The sequence below is a fragment of the Parasteatoda tepidariorum genome, chromosome X1 (genome assembly GCF_043381705.1).
Source record: "Parasteatoda tepidariorum isolate YZ-2023 chromosome X1, CAS_Ptep_4.0, whole genome shotgun sequence".
Lineage (NCBI taxonomy): Eukaryota > Metazoa > Arthropoda > Arachnida > Araneae > Theridiidae > Parasteatoda > Parasteatoda tepidariorum.
Window position 1 is genome coordinate 18,303,930 of NC_092214.1, and position 12,558 is coordinate 18,316,487.

The window sequence follows — 12,558 nt, forward strand, 5'->3', positions numbered from 1 at the left end:
TTTATGGAGACAACAACTTTTTTGCCTAATTGAAGTAAACATACACCTAGTTTTTACCTTTCAAATTGTACTAATTACGACCCGACAAAAGCAAGATTTATAATACTTAATTCAACCGAAAAGAAGCTTTCTACCTTGTCTCCGTTTCTTGAACGAAAATCACTCGAATCACTCATAGGAAACTCAAAAAAATTTTCGACAATTGCATTCAGGTGATTTATTATTTTAAACTTCCTTTGCAAAACAAACCACTTCACTACTAAAATCACACAAATTTGGCAACGTCATTATAACTAAATCCCCACACAACACTTTAAGCATATCTAAAGGCATCATATCCGATAAAGCTCTGTAATATCCACTTAATATCTTAAATCATTGAAAGACTCTACCCAATACGTTATTGATGCCCGTCACATAACTATTCAGAAGGAATCAGAAATTATTGAAACTCAACATATAGTTTTAACTTTCAATGCAGCTACATTACCTGATCTAAAAGCTGGATATAGAAATTGCAAAGTTTGTCTTGACATCCTCAATCCTCTACGCTGTTTCAAATGCCAAAAGTTTGGCCATTCTACCAACACAGTGGGAAACTTACTCTCAGTGTGGTCAAGCAGGGCATTCATTTAAATCTTGCCCATCACCTAAACAATGCATAAACTGCCATTAATCTCACACTGCTAATTCGTAACTGTGTTAAAAATGGAAACAGGAGCAACCAATTTTAAACATTAAAGTGACACAAAATCCATATCTCCTATAAGCCTAGACAAATTCCTAAACTCACAGCTACTCCCAAACGTTTCATATGCAGCTGTAGTATCAAACTCTAAAATAACGTAATTCATAGTCATACAATACAATGAAGAAGAAACAGACTCACAGAGAACAAAATTAAAAATATTACTACCTAAACAAATTCCCAGTACATCCACAACAAAATCTTTTAAAGCAACTCAGCAGACACCCAACTATTTTAAAATCATTATCTACTTAGTCCTCTTCACAACCCTCTAAATAGCTTGCATCATCTCAAAAGACTACTTCAAAAAAGAATCCTGGTAACAATAAATATGCAAAACTTACACCTCAACTGTAAATGTCTTACATAAAAAGCTTGCTTACACAATCACCGATGATCAGCAAATCTAAATTTACTTCTAAAAGCTGACAAAATCGTTTCGACAAAAATCGGAAAAAACTTTCAATTGATAAAAAAGATTCCCATTCTGATAAAATAAACACCGAGGAAAATTGCACTGATTCGGAACTGTGAATTGAAAAAGGAATAGAAGCGCCTAAGCCCTAATAATTCAAGATTGAAAAAATAAAAAATTTACAAAGAAATAGTATCTTGGAATTGGCTTTTATAACAACTTGCCTGATGCCAAAGATTGAAAAACATAATCCCGTCTGTTTCTGCCCTTCAGGAAACATTTTTGAAATCTGAGTGGCAAAAAGTTACTTTAAAGGGATACATTTTTTGATCAGTTACTAGAATCGGTACTGTTTTAGATGCTATATCAAACCTCTGGGGAAAAAAGAAGATATTTAAAGGAGTAATTTCGAAAAAAGTAGTTAAATGTGTACATTAGAAATCTTGCTTTTAAAACAATAACAAATATTGAAAGTTAAACAAAAACTTGTCATAGTAAGAAGTTTCATATATTTGATTTGTACAATATAAAAAAAAATGGATCACCCGGAATAACTTTTGATCTAATTATCGGATTTTCACGTTCTAGAACTCAATCTTAATAATTCAAGTGGGTGACCTCAGAAAAATTAACTAGTTAGCGCAGACGATATTTTAAGTTATGAAATCAGACCCCAAAACGTACTTTCCCTGAATAAACATATCTTTTTTTTCCAGCAGATTCAGATTTCTGATTTCCAAAATAAAGGGGGTAACTCTAATATGGGAAATATGGTCTCCTAGTTTGCTTAGAAGAACGATCCAAAGCTTGAATTCCTTAATGTTAATTTTATTTTTGTTAATGTTAATTAACAAAAAGTAAAATTAACATTATTTTGTTAATGTTACTTTTTGTTATTGCTAATTTTACTTATTTCGCCATATCTCAAGAAATCTTTAAGCGAATTAAAAAAAATTTGGGTAAAATTGTAAAATTCCTATAAGATATTTCTAAGCAAAAAATAACATTTTGTGAATATTTATTATTTGATATAATATTTATTATCTCTTTAATTCATTGTACATACTATATTTTCAAATTTAACTTTTTGCACTTAAGCTTTTAGCACAAAAAGATGATAAGATTATTTAATTTTTTCTCTAAAAATGCTTAAAAATAAATTAGAACTATTCTGCAATTTTTTAAGCTTTAAGAAAAGAATAATTTTTATAAATGTGATGATATTAAGTTAGTACTGAAACTTGCTTCAATTTCACAACATAAGAGTTATTTCAGAGGCCAGAGAACACTTCGAAATCTATGACTTTGAAGGAGAAGGTAAAATTGATGCAAAGGACCTAGGTGATCTCTTAAGATCACTAGATTGCAAGCCAACTATAGCAACTGTTGAAAAAAATGGAGGAGCAAAGAAGAAAGGTAAATAAATTTTAATATAGAGTGAATGAAAATTTAATTAAGGTAACGTCGCTTCAATATTATAAAAAAAATCAAGCACTTTCTAGAAAGAAAAAAAAATGAACTTTAATTAAAAACGTTCATAACATTATAATTTAACTGCTTTCTACAATAATTTATAATTTAATATTATAAATTGTATACATTTTGCTAGTTTATTGAAACATGACTTCGCTTTTAAACTATACAAAACTTCAAAACCATACAATTGCTAAGATTGAGAAAAAGAACAAAACATTTTAATAAACAATGATTTAGCATCAAGTTTGAAATATCAGATTTTCCTCCAAAATGTACAATTGGAATTTTATAATAGCTAATTTTAAGTGAGGCCTTTTGATTGTGTACAATCAAAAGCAAAACTGCATTACTTATTTACACAGAATATAAGCTTTTCAGAACAAAAAAATATTTTAAGGAAAGGGTTGACTGAACTACTATTGGTTTTAGTAGTTTTTATTTTTCCATCGACTATCACCATAAAGCTTTCATCATTTTCTACTTTTCAGTATATTTAGAAACTTTAAAAATATCTATCTATAAAGGTGATTCAAAACATTTCTGAATTTGGATTTAAAAAACAGATTTACAATATATCCTGGAAAACAAAATTTTTGGGCTAATGGATAGGAAGTTTTTTTTTTTTTAGGGTTTCGGTTTTAATTTGAAAGAACAATGTTTTTCATGAAAAGTTAAAAAAATGATATTTTTGATATTAAATAAATATTTTAACATAAGAATTGTTTATATTTTCCAGAGATTTTTTTCACACAAAATCGTTGTTTGTAAAATTTATTACACTTCAGTACCTATTCAATACAATGTGAATGCATTGAATAAACAGAAAATCATTAGTCACCAGTCTTTACAAATCAAATTTACTGGTTTCAATGAAGAAAAAAATTGCATCATAATATAAATTTATACGATCTTTGAAAACCAGGCAATGTTTAAGTAATTGTTAATTACTGAAAACTTGATTTTTTTTTTACTAATTTAGGATAAAATTTTCAATAAAACATTTTTTTCAAATTGAAGTCGTCACCTTTAAATACTAACCCTTTTTCTATGTCTTAAGGTAAAATATTTCTTTTTGAACTTAAATTCTGCAAAGACTAACTTGAACTTTCGACCTCTCATAACTTTTGAACTTATGTAACTTGTAGATTGCTTTGTCATATAATGCAATTTATTTTGTGCTTCACAATAAGATACCATAATTTTTACAATGATTTCTAAACTATATCCAAGTGGAGAAAATATATGAACTGACATGTTTTAATTGCTTTGTATTTGTGATAAATATTAGAAAAAAAACATAGAAATCTTGGTTCTCTATAATTTTATTGAAATAAATAATAACTCTTCTTAAGCTTCTTTTTTAGCTTTAATATTAATAATAGGCGTATTGAATATTTAATTGGTGTAAAAACTACGCTGAGAAAAATAGTATGGTCACAACTACCAAAATATGTTACAATTTTCCGTGTGTGTGTGCTTCAGGCTCAAACATAAAAATTCACGGTAATTTTTACCGAAGCGCTTTGGTAATGACTTTTTGGTAAAATTAACCAAAAAATATGATTTTTATTACCGTGCTATTTGGTAGTAAATGTGGTAAAAGTTGGTAATTTTTACCATATTTCCTTTAAAAATTTTAACAGTAATATTTAGAGATGATTTAAAAAATTTCAGTTTGATAACCTCTATTTTATTTAGTAAACAGTTGTTAACATTGTTTCTCATAAGTTGATTGGCTTTTTTTCCTATGCAAGCAATAAATTAACATTTACTAACCTTTAAAACAATAAAAAAATTTACATTTATAAATGTACAAATGCCTGGAAATTGATAAATTAAATCAATAGCTTAACTGTTACACTCCCCGTGACAATCCCCGTGTTACACTCCCCGTGGAACCTTAGTTATACTCTATATATCCTCCATAGTTATACATAGAATAGTTATACTGTGAAGCGAGTGAGTTCGAATCCCGCTATAACACTGAATGTACATTCTTGCTGTCTTTCGTAAAATGTTGCTATCTTTTTTTTTCAACCTGAAAAAGAGTTTTTAAGGTGTTTTTCGCAATTACAAAGGTGTCCACATTATGTAAATAAATGAATAAATCCGACTACCTCCATAAAAGATGGATAAAACAGTCACCGTAGTTTGATGTATGAGTTTAGTATTTTTAAAATACTTTATTTAGATATTTGAAGCTATCATTCATGTTTCTTTATACATTGTTATAATTGAGAAATTATCTTAGAATAAGTACTTATTAACAGTCATCTAACTCCTATCAAAATTTAAATAAACTCCCATTTTAAAAGTGCAAACAGATTATTCCCATTCTATTTAGAAAAAGAAATCGGCGTCAAAAGGTTAAAATTACCAAATAAATCGCAAAATGAATTCTAAAGAACATTTAGATAACGTTACCATACTAGTATTGTAGTTCTATAAATTTAAATTTATTCTTTCAGGAGAAAAAAAGTTGTCGTTTGAAGAATTCCTGCCTATCTTTAGCCAAATTAGGAAAGAAAAAGAAATTGGTACACTAGAAGATTTTATGGAAGGCCTTAAAGTTTACGACAAAGCAGAAAATGGAACTATGTTGGCCGCAGAATTAGCTCACGTTTTATTATCTTTAGGTGAGTTAAAAGGAAACACTTTTGCTATTATTAAGATCAAATAGTTAAATTTAGACAAAGAAATCAAAGATAGTTAAAAGATGAAACATCAATAAATAAAATTAGTTGAATTTATTTGTTACTCATATTAACAATTTTTTTTACTAGAAGTTAATTTTTAGCAATTTCATTATATATAATAAACTTAAAATAATTGACTTTATTCATATTATATATATCAAGAAGTATGAATTACATGCGAATTTGTGACAAAGGAAGTTTAAGTAAAATAATAATAATAATAGAAAAAAGAATAAATAAACGAAGAATAAATAAGAGGAAGTTGGAAATTGAAGTAGAGAAAGGTACCACAAACATGGCAAATTTTATAAAGATAGTTTTCGGTATAGAATAATTATTTATGAATGAAAATTTATCTATTTCACTTGGGTTATGCAAAAATTTGTTTTCCAAATTGATTTTAATGCACATTTTTAATAGCTCACTAAGTTACTATGAACTTTGATCTACTGTTATATTTAGAGTGAACCAGAACTGTAACATGAATTTTTCTCCCGAAAAACAAACCCACTGGGAGATTTCGAGGATTATTCGTGGAAAATTGAATAAACCCACTTAAAAAAAAACTAGGAAAACCAATTTGAGTTTTTCCCGAGATTCATTTTTAATGAACTTTTGGAAAGAAAATCTGATGCCAATGATGTAAAAAAAAAAACAATACAATAATAATAATAGCAAATATTAAGGTAAAAATTCATTTTGGGGAATTCTAATTTTGCATTGTAATTTTTTGCATTCCTGACAAAACTCTGACCCTTAATGAAGATCTAGAATTACTTATATGCATTTAGCTGAAGTATGAAGGTAAAGTATATAAGTTTAGTTTTGCTCTTACCTTAAACGCATTTTAACGTGAGTTGTTATCGAAACATTGGTGAGTTTTCTGTAGTTTTTTTTTTTAAATAAATAATACATGTTTTAAACAAATATCTGTATCTAATGCGAAGGTAAGTACGATAAGTTCAGTCTACCACAGCTCTTAGAAATAAGCAGTGGAACATGCTTGTCTTTCTTGTGGAAAAAGAATTTCCTGTTTGAAGTATATTATAAACAGTGTAAGTACTAAGCAAACAAAACGAAGTACGCAGGTTCAACCGAAACTAAGTTGAAACACGTTGAAAAATAAGCAAATTTTGCATTGAAATGGGTTTTGTATTCATATATTGTATAGCTTATAACCATTTACAAACATATTCAGAATATATATAGAAAAAACTAAAAAAATTAACATTAAATTTACTTTTATTAATGGAAGATTTTTTTATTTATTTTGAAACCTCTTGTTAGTGGAAGACTAAAATTATTTATTTAAATGCTTAGGTATTATTTTACCGATGCTTAGATTAATGATTTTCATAGGGTTTTGCTCTGTAAGAATTGGTAAGTAATTTAAATCATTTAAATTCGAAACATGCTTAATGTAGCTTAAGCAGATTTTCAACTTGAGATAGAGTAATAATGTACTAATTATAATGAGAGGCACTGTTTAAATTTTTTTTGAATTTATTTTCGGGGCGTTCAATAACTTTTTACGAAACCAAAGAAGACAGCTATTCTTATTCCAAATTAATCATTGAGGTTAATTATTTTTGTCACTCATTATTCTTGATTGAATGTACATAAATAAAAAAATGATAGCTAAAAAGTATAATATTTAAATACGTGCTTTAATAATAATTAAGTATAAATAATAATAAAAATATTTTAATAATAAAAAAGTATAATAATTAAATACGTGTTTTTCTTTAAAATCGTCATTTATAAAGTTTTTTTTAATATATAATTTCCCCTGTTGCGAAAACAATATTAAATGTTAGGGATTTTTTCATGATTTTTTTATTTGTTACCTTTTATTAAAAGCTATATACTACGAATTATTATACAAATTTTTGTTCTCACATGCCTGCAAATATATGAGTTCTCTGTAATAGTGTAAAAAGTTTAGTGCATTTAAGCACCAAAAACGAAGGCAACTAGTTTACACATTCAAAGTGGTGTCCAACGAAGAACAGTTCCGAGCGTTGTGAGACACAAAGAATGTTCTTTTACACTACTTGGCGTAAAGTAGCTACCACCATTTTCGATATTCAGCAATACTAATATTTCTAATTATATTAACATGAGATACACCTAAGAGCAGTGATCCGAAGTAACGCGCTGCAAGTAGCGAAACTACTGTGTAGTCTTTACTTTTTTTCGTAGTTTGTAGTGTAGTGTGCTACTTTTAAAAAACAATAGTGTGATATATGTACATAAAAAAAGCTGTAGTTTGTAGCGATTCCTGACAACTCATTTTTACATTTGTTTAGAAAAGAAACAATGCTCATATTCAGCTGATTTTTCGAATCGAATTATTACAAATCTTTGCTGGTTCATCAGTGGACGCTATGAGAATGCCCCTTCAGCTGAGCGTTAATAAGAATTATGCATTTAGAATTACTAGTATTGAACTAGCCATTACGGATTATAGCTAATCTATCACTTTGCCCCCCCCCCTTCAAATGCGAATGTACTCTTATGAAACATTGATATTAATTCAATAGAAGAAAATTTATTTTCTTGGTACTTTAATTCTTAAAGAAAATAAAAGAGCATTAAACACTTAAGAAAATTTAAAATATTGGATAATTTTCTAGCATTTCTTAAATTCTGTCAAGAAAGGTATGAAAAGTTTAAAAGAACAAATTCGTAAAAAATGGTTTAACCAACTGACTCATGCATAAATATTTCTTAATGATTGATATCATTTGAATGAGTCAATTTTTTATTCCGAACTATTTTGAACATGGGTATGAATTAAGTTCTCTAATGAAGTTCGTCTTCTAAATGTAATGACTACATCTCCAAAGTAGTTTCTAAGAAAAGTAGTTGTAGCTGTAGTTAACTACATTTGTAACATAGTAGTTGTAGCTAACTACAAAAATAATGTAGTTTTTCCAACCACTGTCCAAGAGACAGTATAGTTATTTATACGAGACATATTAAGTCACTATGGTTGATTTAGGATGCATGTATACACTAATTCTAAAAAGTAATATAAATTTGCAAATCCTACAGAAAATTAAGACGAATTCAAATTAATTCTACCAGCGCAGAAGCGAATAGAAATTATCTGTATACAGGGGCGGATTAAGCGCACGCGGGGCCCTAGGCCATTCAAATTTTTGGAGCCCTTAGATTAAATTTTTTTTCTCGCATATTTTTTATTTATTCACATATAAGAGTGTTTATAGATCTTTTCATTTAAGAAAGCATATTTAAAATTAAAATAAATAATAATAAATTAAATTCTACTGTATTTAATTAAATTAGAACTAAAAAATAATCATAACATTTTGAAAAATCATTGTTTTTCTTAAGTTTTCTTAATTTATTTTCAAAAAATCCATTTTAAGGTGGCCCCTAATCATTGGGGGCCCCAGGCCCTGGCCTAGTCTGGCCTAATGGGTAATCCGGCCCTGTCTGTATGCATTAAAGGTTAAGCCCTTACTGACCCCCTCTTCACTGATTCTCACACTCCCAATAGTTATAAAGCTAAATTTGGAGCATGTGTTCTTTTATGAGATAAATAGAAAAACTGAAAACGTTTTATCTCTATTTTTGTAATTTTGGAGGTAATCAGCCTTATTAACAATCATGCTAAAGGATATGTTTTTGCCAAGGCATAGTAGTCTCAAATTTGGACCATGGACTTAATTATAGAAATAGAAAAACTAAAATGTTCCAATTTGATTGTTATAATTAATGGGGTAATTACTCCCAATTGAAAGTTATATAAACAAATGTTTTCCACTAAAATAGAAGTTTCAAATTTAGACCACGTGTTCCTTATCAGATAAAAAGAGAAACTAATAAAATTTCATTTCGATATTATGTAATTATGGGGGAAATTAGGGGTAAATAAGCCTAATAAAAGCATAGCTTTCACTTAATCATCTCTTAATTTCTCCACTTCCCATAAAGTTAGAAAACTAAAATTTAGAACATGTGTTCCTTATGAGATAAATATAAAATCCCAAAAAGTTTCATTTCATAATTTTGTTCCCTCTATCGGGGAAATTAGAGAGTAATTAGCCTAATTGATAGTAATGCTAAATGACAGGTTTTTAATTTTGACCACATGTTTCTTATTTGATAAAGGGTAAAATTAAAAGAAGTTTAATTTCGATATTCTTTAATTATCTAAGTAATTAGGGGGCTGTTAGTGTAATTAACTGTATAGCTAAATAGCACGTTTTAATTTGCCACAGAGATATAAGTCTTAAATATAGAAATCGTGTACCTTATCAGATTAAGGGGGACACTAAAAAGATTACATTCCGATATTTTATTATTATTAAGGTCCACTTAGTTGGCAGAAATGCTACATAACTCGTTCTTACCAAGATAAAAGTCTCAAATTTGAGCCAAGTGTTCTTTATAATAGAAATAGAAAAACTAATTTTTTTTTCATTTCGATTGTCTTAAGTAATAGGGTGATTACTCCACTTGAAAGTTATGTAATTGATAGAATGATGCATAACACGTTTCTATCAAGATACAAGTCTCAAATTTGGACTCTATATTCCTTATCAGATGAAGGGAAAATTTCATCTTTTATTTCATCTTAATATTTTGTAATCATCGGGGTATCGAAGCATTGATAGAACTCACGGCAACTCGTAACCGATTGTAAACAATCTATATACAGTATAAAAAGTGCAAGAACATTGGTTTTTTCGGAAGCAAAAATTATTGACGTTCGGCGTGAGCTTGGTGTGAATTTTTTCCATTGTAAGTTTATATGATTTAACCTTTAAGGCCTGATTTGGTGTTAACTTAAAAAAAGGTTTTCTTCACACAGCAGCATCAATTGAATTGAATTTAATATAGGAATTAATGGCACAAAGTCCAAAAGAGGACATGCTGTGCCAAACAATATGTTAAAATAGATAAAAACTAAGATGCATGTTACACTTTAATTATTGTGAGATCAAATTTGCTAAAATAGTACAAGTAAGTGAATAAAATCAGATGTTTTCCTGGTACGCCAGTGTGACTCGGCACTAACAAAACAGCACGTGAAACCCATTTCTGCGAAGACTGATCAGCAAATGAATAATAAAACATAAAATTGGATGATTATCTCAAAGAAGATTATATAACTGGTGCAAAACGCTTTTACTTTCGGAGTAAATACAATATCTCCGTGTAGAGCTTGAAGAAATCAACCTTTGTGCCAAATTTTCAAATTTCGTAGCTATAAGTTTCATCAGTGATGACGACACCACAACGAACATATCAGATTTTGAGCCGTTTGTAAAAATAGGCACATATTTAGAATATTAGTTACGATGTTCAATGAAGGGTTGGTGGAAAATGCAGTGTGCAACATTGGTTTTACTTTATAACATAAATGAGGTAATAAGTTGCTGATGAGATGCTCCACGGTGGTATGAGAAATTGATGAACTGATTGTGAAGGTCATCTGCAACTATCAAACATTTGTATGAGTGAGCAAGTGCTCAAATAAAATAGACGAATGTGTGAAGGCTACTTCAAATGGCCTTTTAGCTTTAAATCTTTTATCTTTTAACAAATAGCCTTTTAACTAAAATTCTTTTAACTTTAAAATAACTATTTGTTAAAAAGATGTGTTCATCAAAACCAGGATTTCTTTCAAGCAGGCTCATAATAAATGAGTTCGGTTGGATACTACGGTTTTAAATTAAGTCTAACGAAAAGAAAAGAAAAAAAAAACAGGAATGTGGAAAGAGCACTGGGACTGAGGTACTTTTTAGACAGGAATAATCCTTGTTTATCTAAAGAAAACTTACATGAGATTAAGTGATAGTAAAATTTGATGTTTTCGTCTTGTATTAACTCTGAAATGGTGTTGTTTCAAAGTATAGTACTATTTTATAACAAGTATGAATTTAGCAAAAATATGAAATAAATTACGTCAAAATCAATCCGTTATCTATTTAATAAACTAATAATTTATAAGCAAATTATGATCATCAATATGCTAAGAAGTATTATCTGATTTACTGAAGCATCGTTTATTTCGTGACATTTTAACTGAGCTCGACTTCACTATTTGTGTTGATCTAAATTATGCTTAAATATTAACATTAATAGTTTTTATTACGTTTTAAATAACAATAATTCCAGATAATTTATTATTGATTTTTAAATTTAGTATTACATAAAAAATTTCAGAAAACTTAAATAAATTTTAAATTAATTTTAAATAAATCTTTTCTCAAAAAATTTAATAGATTTAACTATTCAATCACAATATCCATTACAATGGTATTTGATCTGTCTAAGTACCAGTTGAAATCCTGAATTCTCCAATTGAATCGTGCAATTTAAAATGTTGAAATCCTGCTATCTTAGCTCTGAAAAATTCAAAAATGCAACTTATCACACGATTAATAAAATAAATTTTATGATTTTACTTTCGAATTTTAGTCCATATTAAAATTTTGAAAATTCAATGAGTAATCAATGAAATGAAGAAAAGTTAGTTTATTAAACATTAATTTTATTGGCCAAAAAATAATTGATGAAAACTGTCTCCTCACCTGTATTAAAATACATTTTTGCATTATTTAAATTTATTCACTCTTTAATTCTATATAAAAGTATTTTTTTATATTTTTTATGTATTAATAAAAAAACTAATATCGGGAAAGATTTTGAGCAAGTTTTTAAATGAATTGTTGCTAACGAGACAGTCCTGATCAATTATCATAGTGTCAGTTAGACAACAAAGAAGTAAAACTACCAAATAAGATTTCATATACAATCTTGATCTGGTATCACACTGCAAGTAATTATTTTATTTCGTTTCAGGCGAACGATTAACAGACGGTGAAGTTGAGGATATATTAAAATCATGCGGTGGAGCAGAAGATGATGATGGATTTTTGAAATATGAACGTAAGCCTTAGGGATATTTAAAAAAATTCCAAAAAATATGATTTGTTTAAATTCAATAATAAACAATTATTTTATATATGTGTGTTACGGCGAATGACCGAAATCGGTGGTTGTGGACTTTCACCGGTGAATGTCGACAAACACCAAATACGTCGGTGAAAGATCGAATATTTCATTACATTCTTGTACATTCGGACCCTCACCGGTGTATGTCGACAATCACAGATATGCTTTGGTGAATGTCCGAAATATTTATTACATTCGATTTGATATGAATTTATTCGTGGATATAATTA

General features: G+C 28.4%; 1 protein-coding gene across 1 annotated transcript in view; it reads left to right on the forward strand.

The window, feature by feature from the left end:
* The window catches only part of LOC107455473 (myosin light chain 1), a 29,618-nt gene that overhangs the window by 10,421 nt on the left and 6,639 nt on the right, over window positions 1-12,558 (forward strand). The window contains exons 3-5 of the mRNA XM_016073052.4: window positions 2,439-2,579; window positions 5,108-5,275; window positions 12,176-12,262. Of these exons, the coding sequence (XP_015928538.1) occupies window positions 2,439-2,579; window positions 5,108-5,275; window positions 12,176-12,262 (396 nt within the window). The remainder of the gene's footprint in view (window positions 1-2,438; window positions 2,580-5,107; window positions 5,276-12,175; window positions 12,263-12,558) is intronic.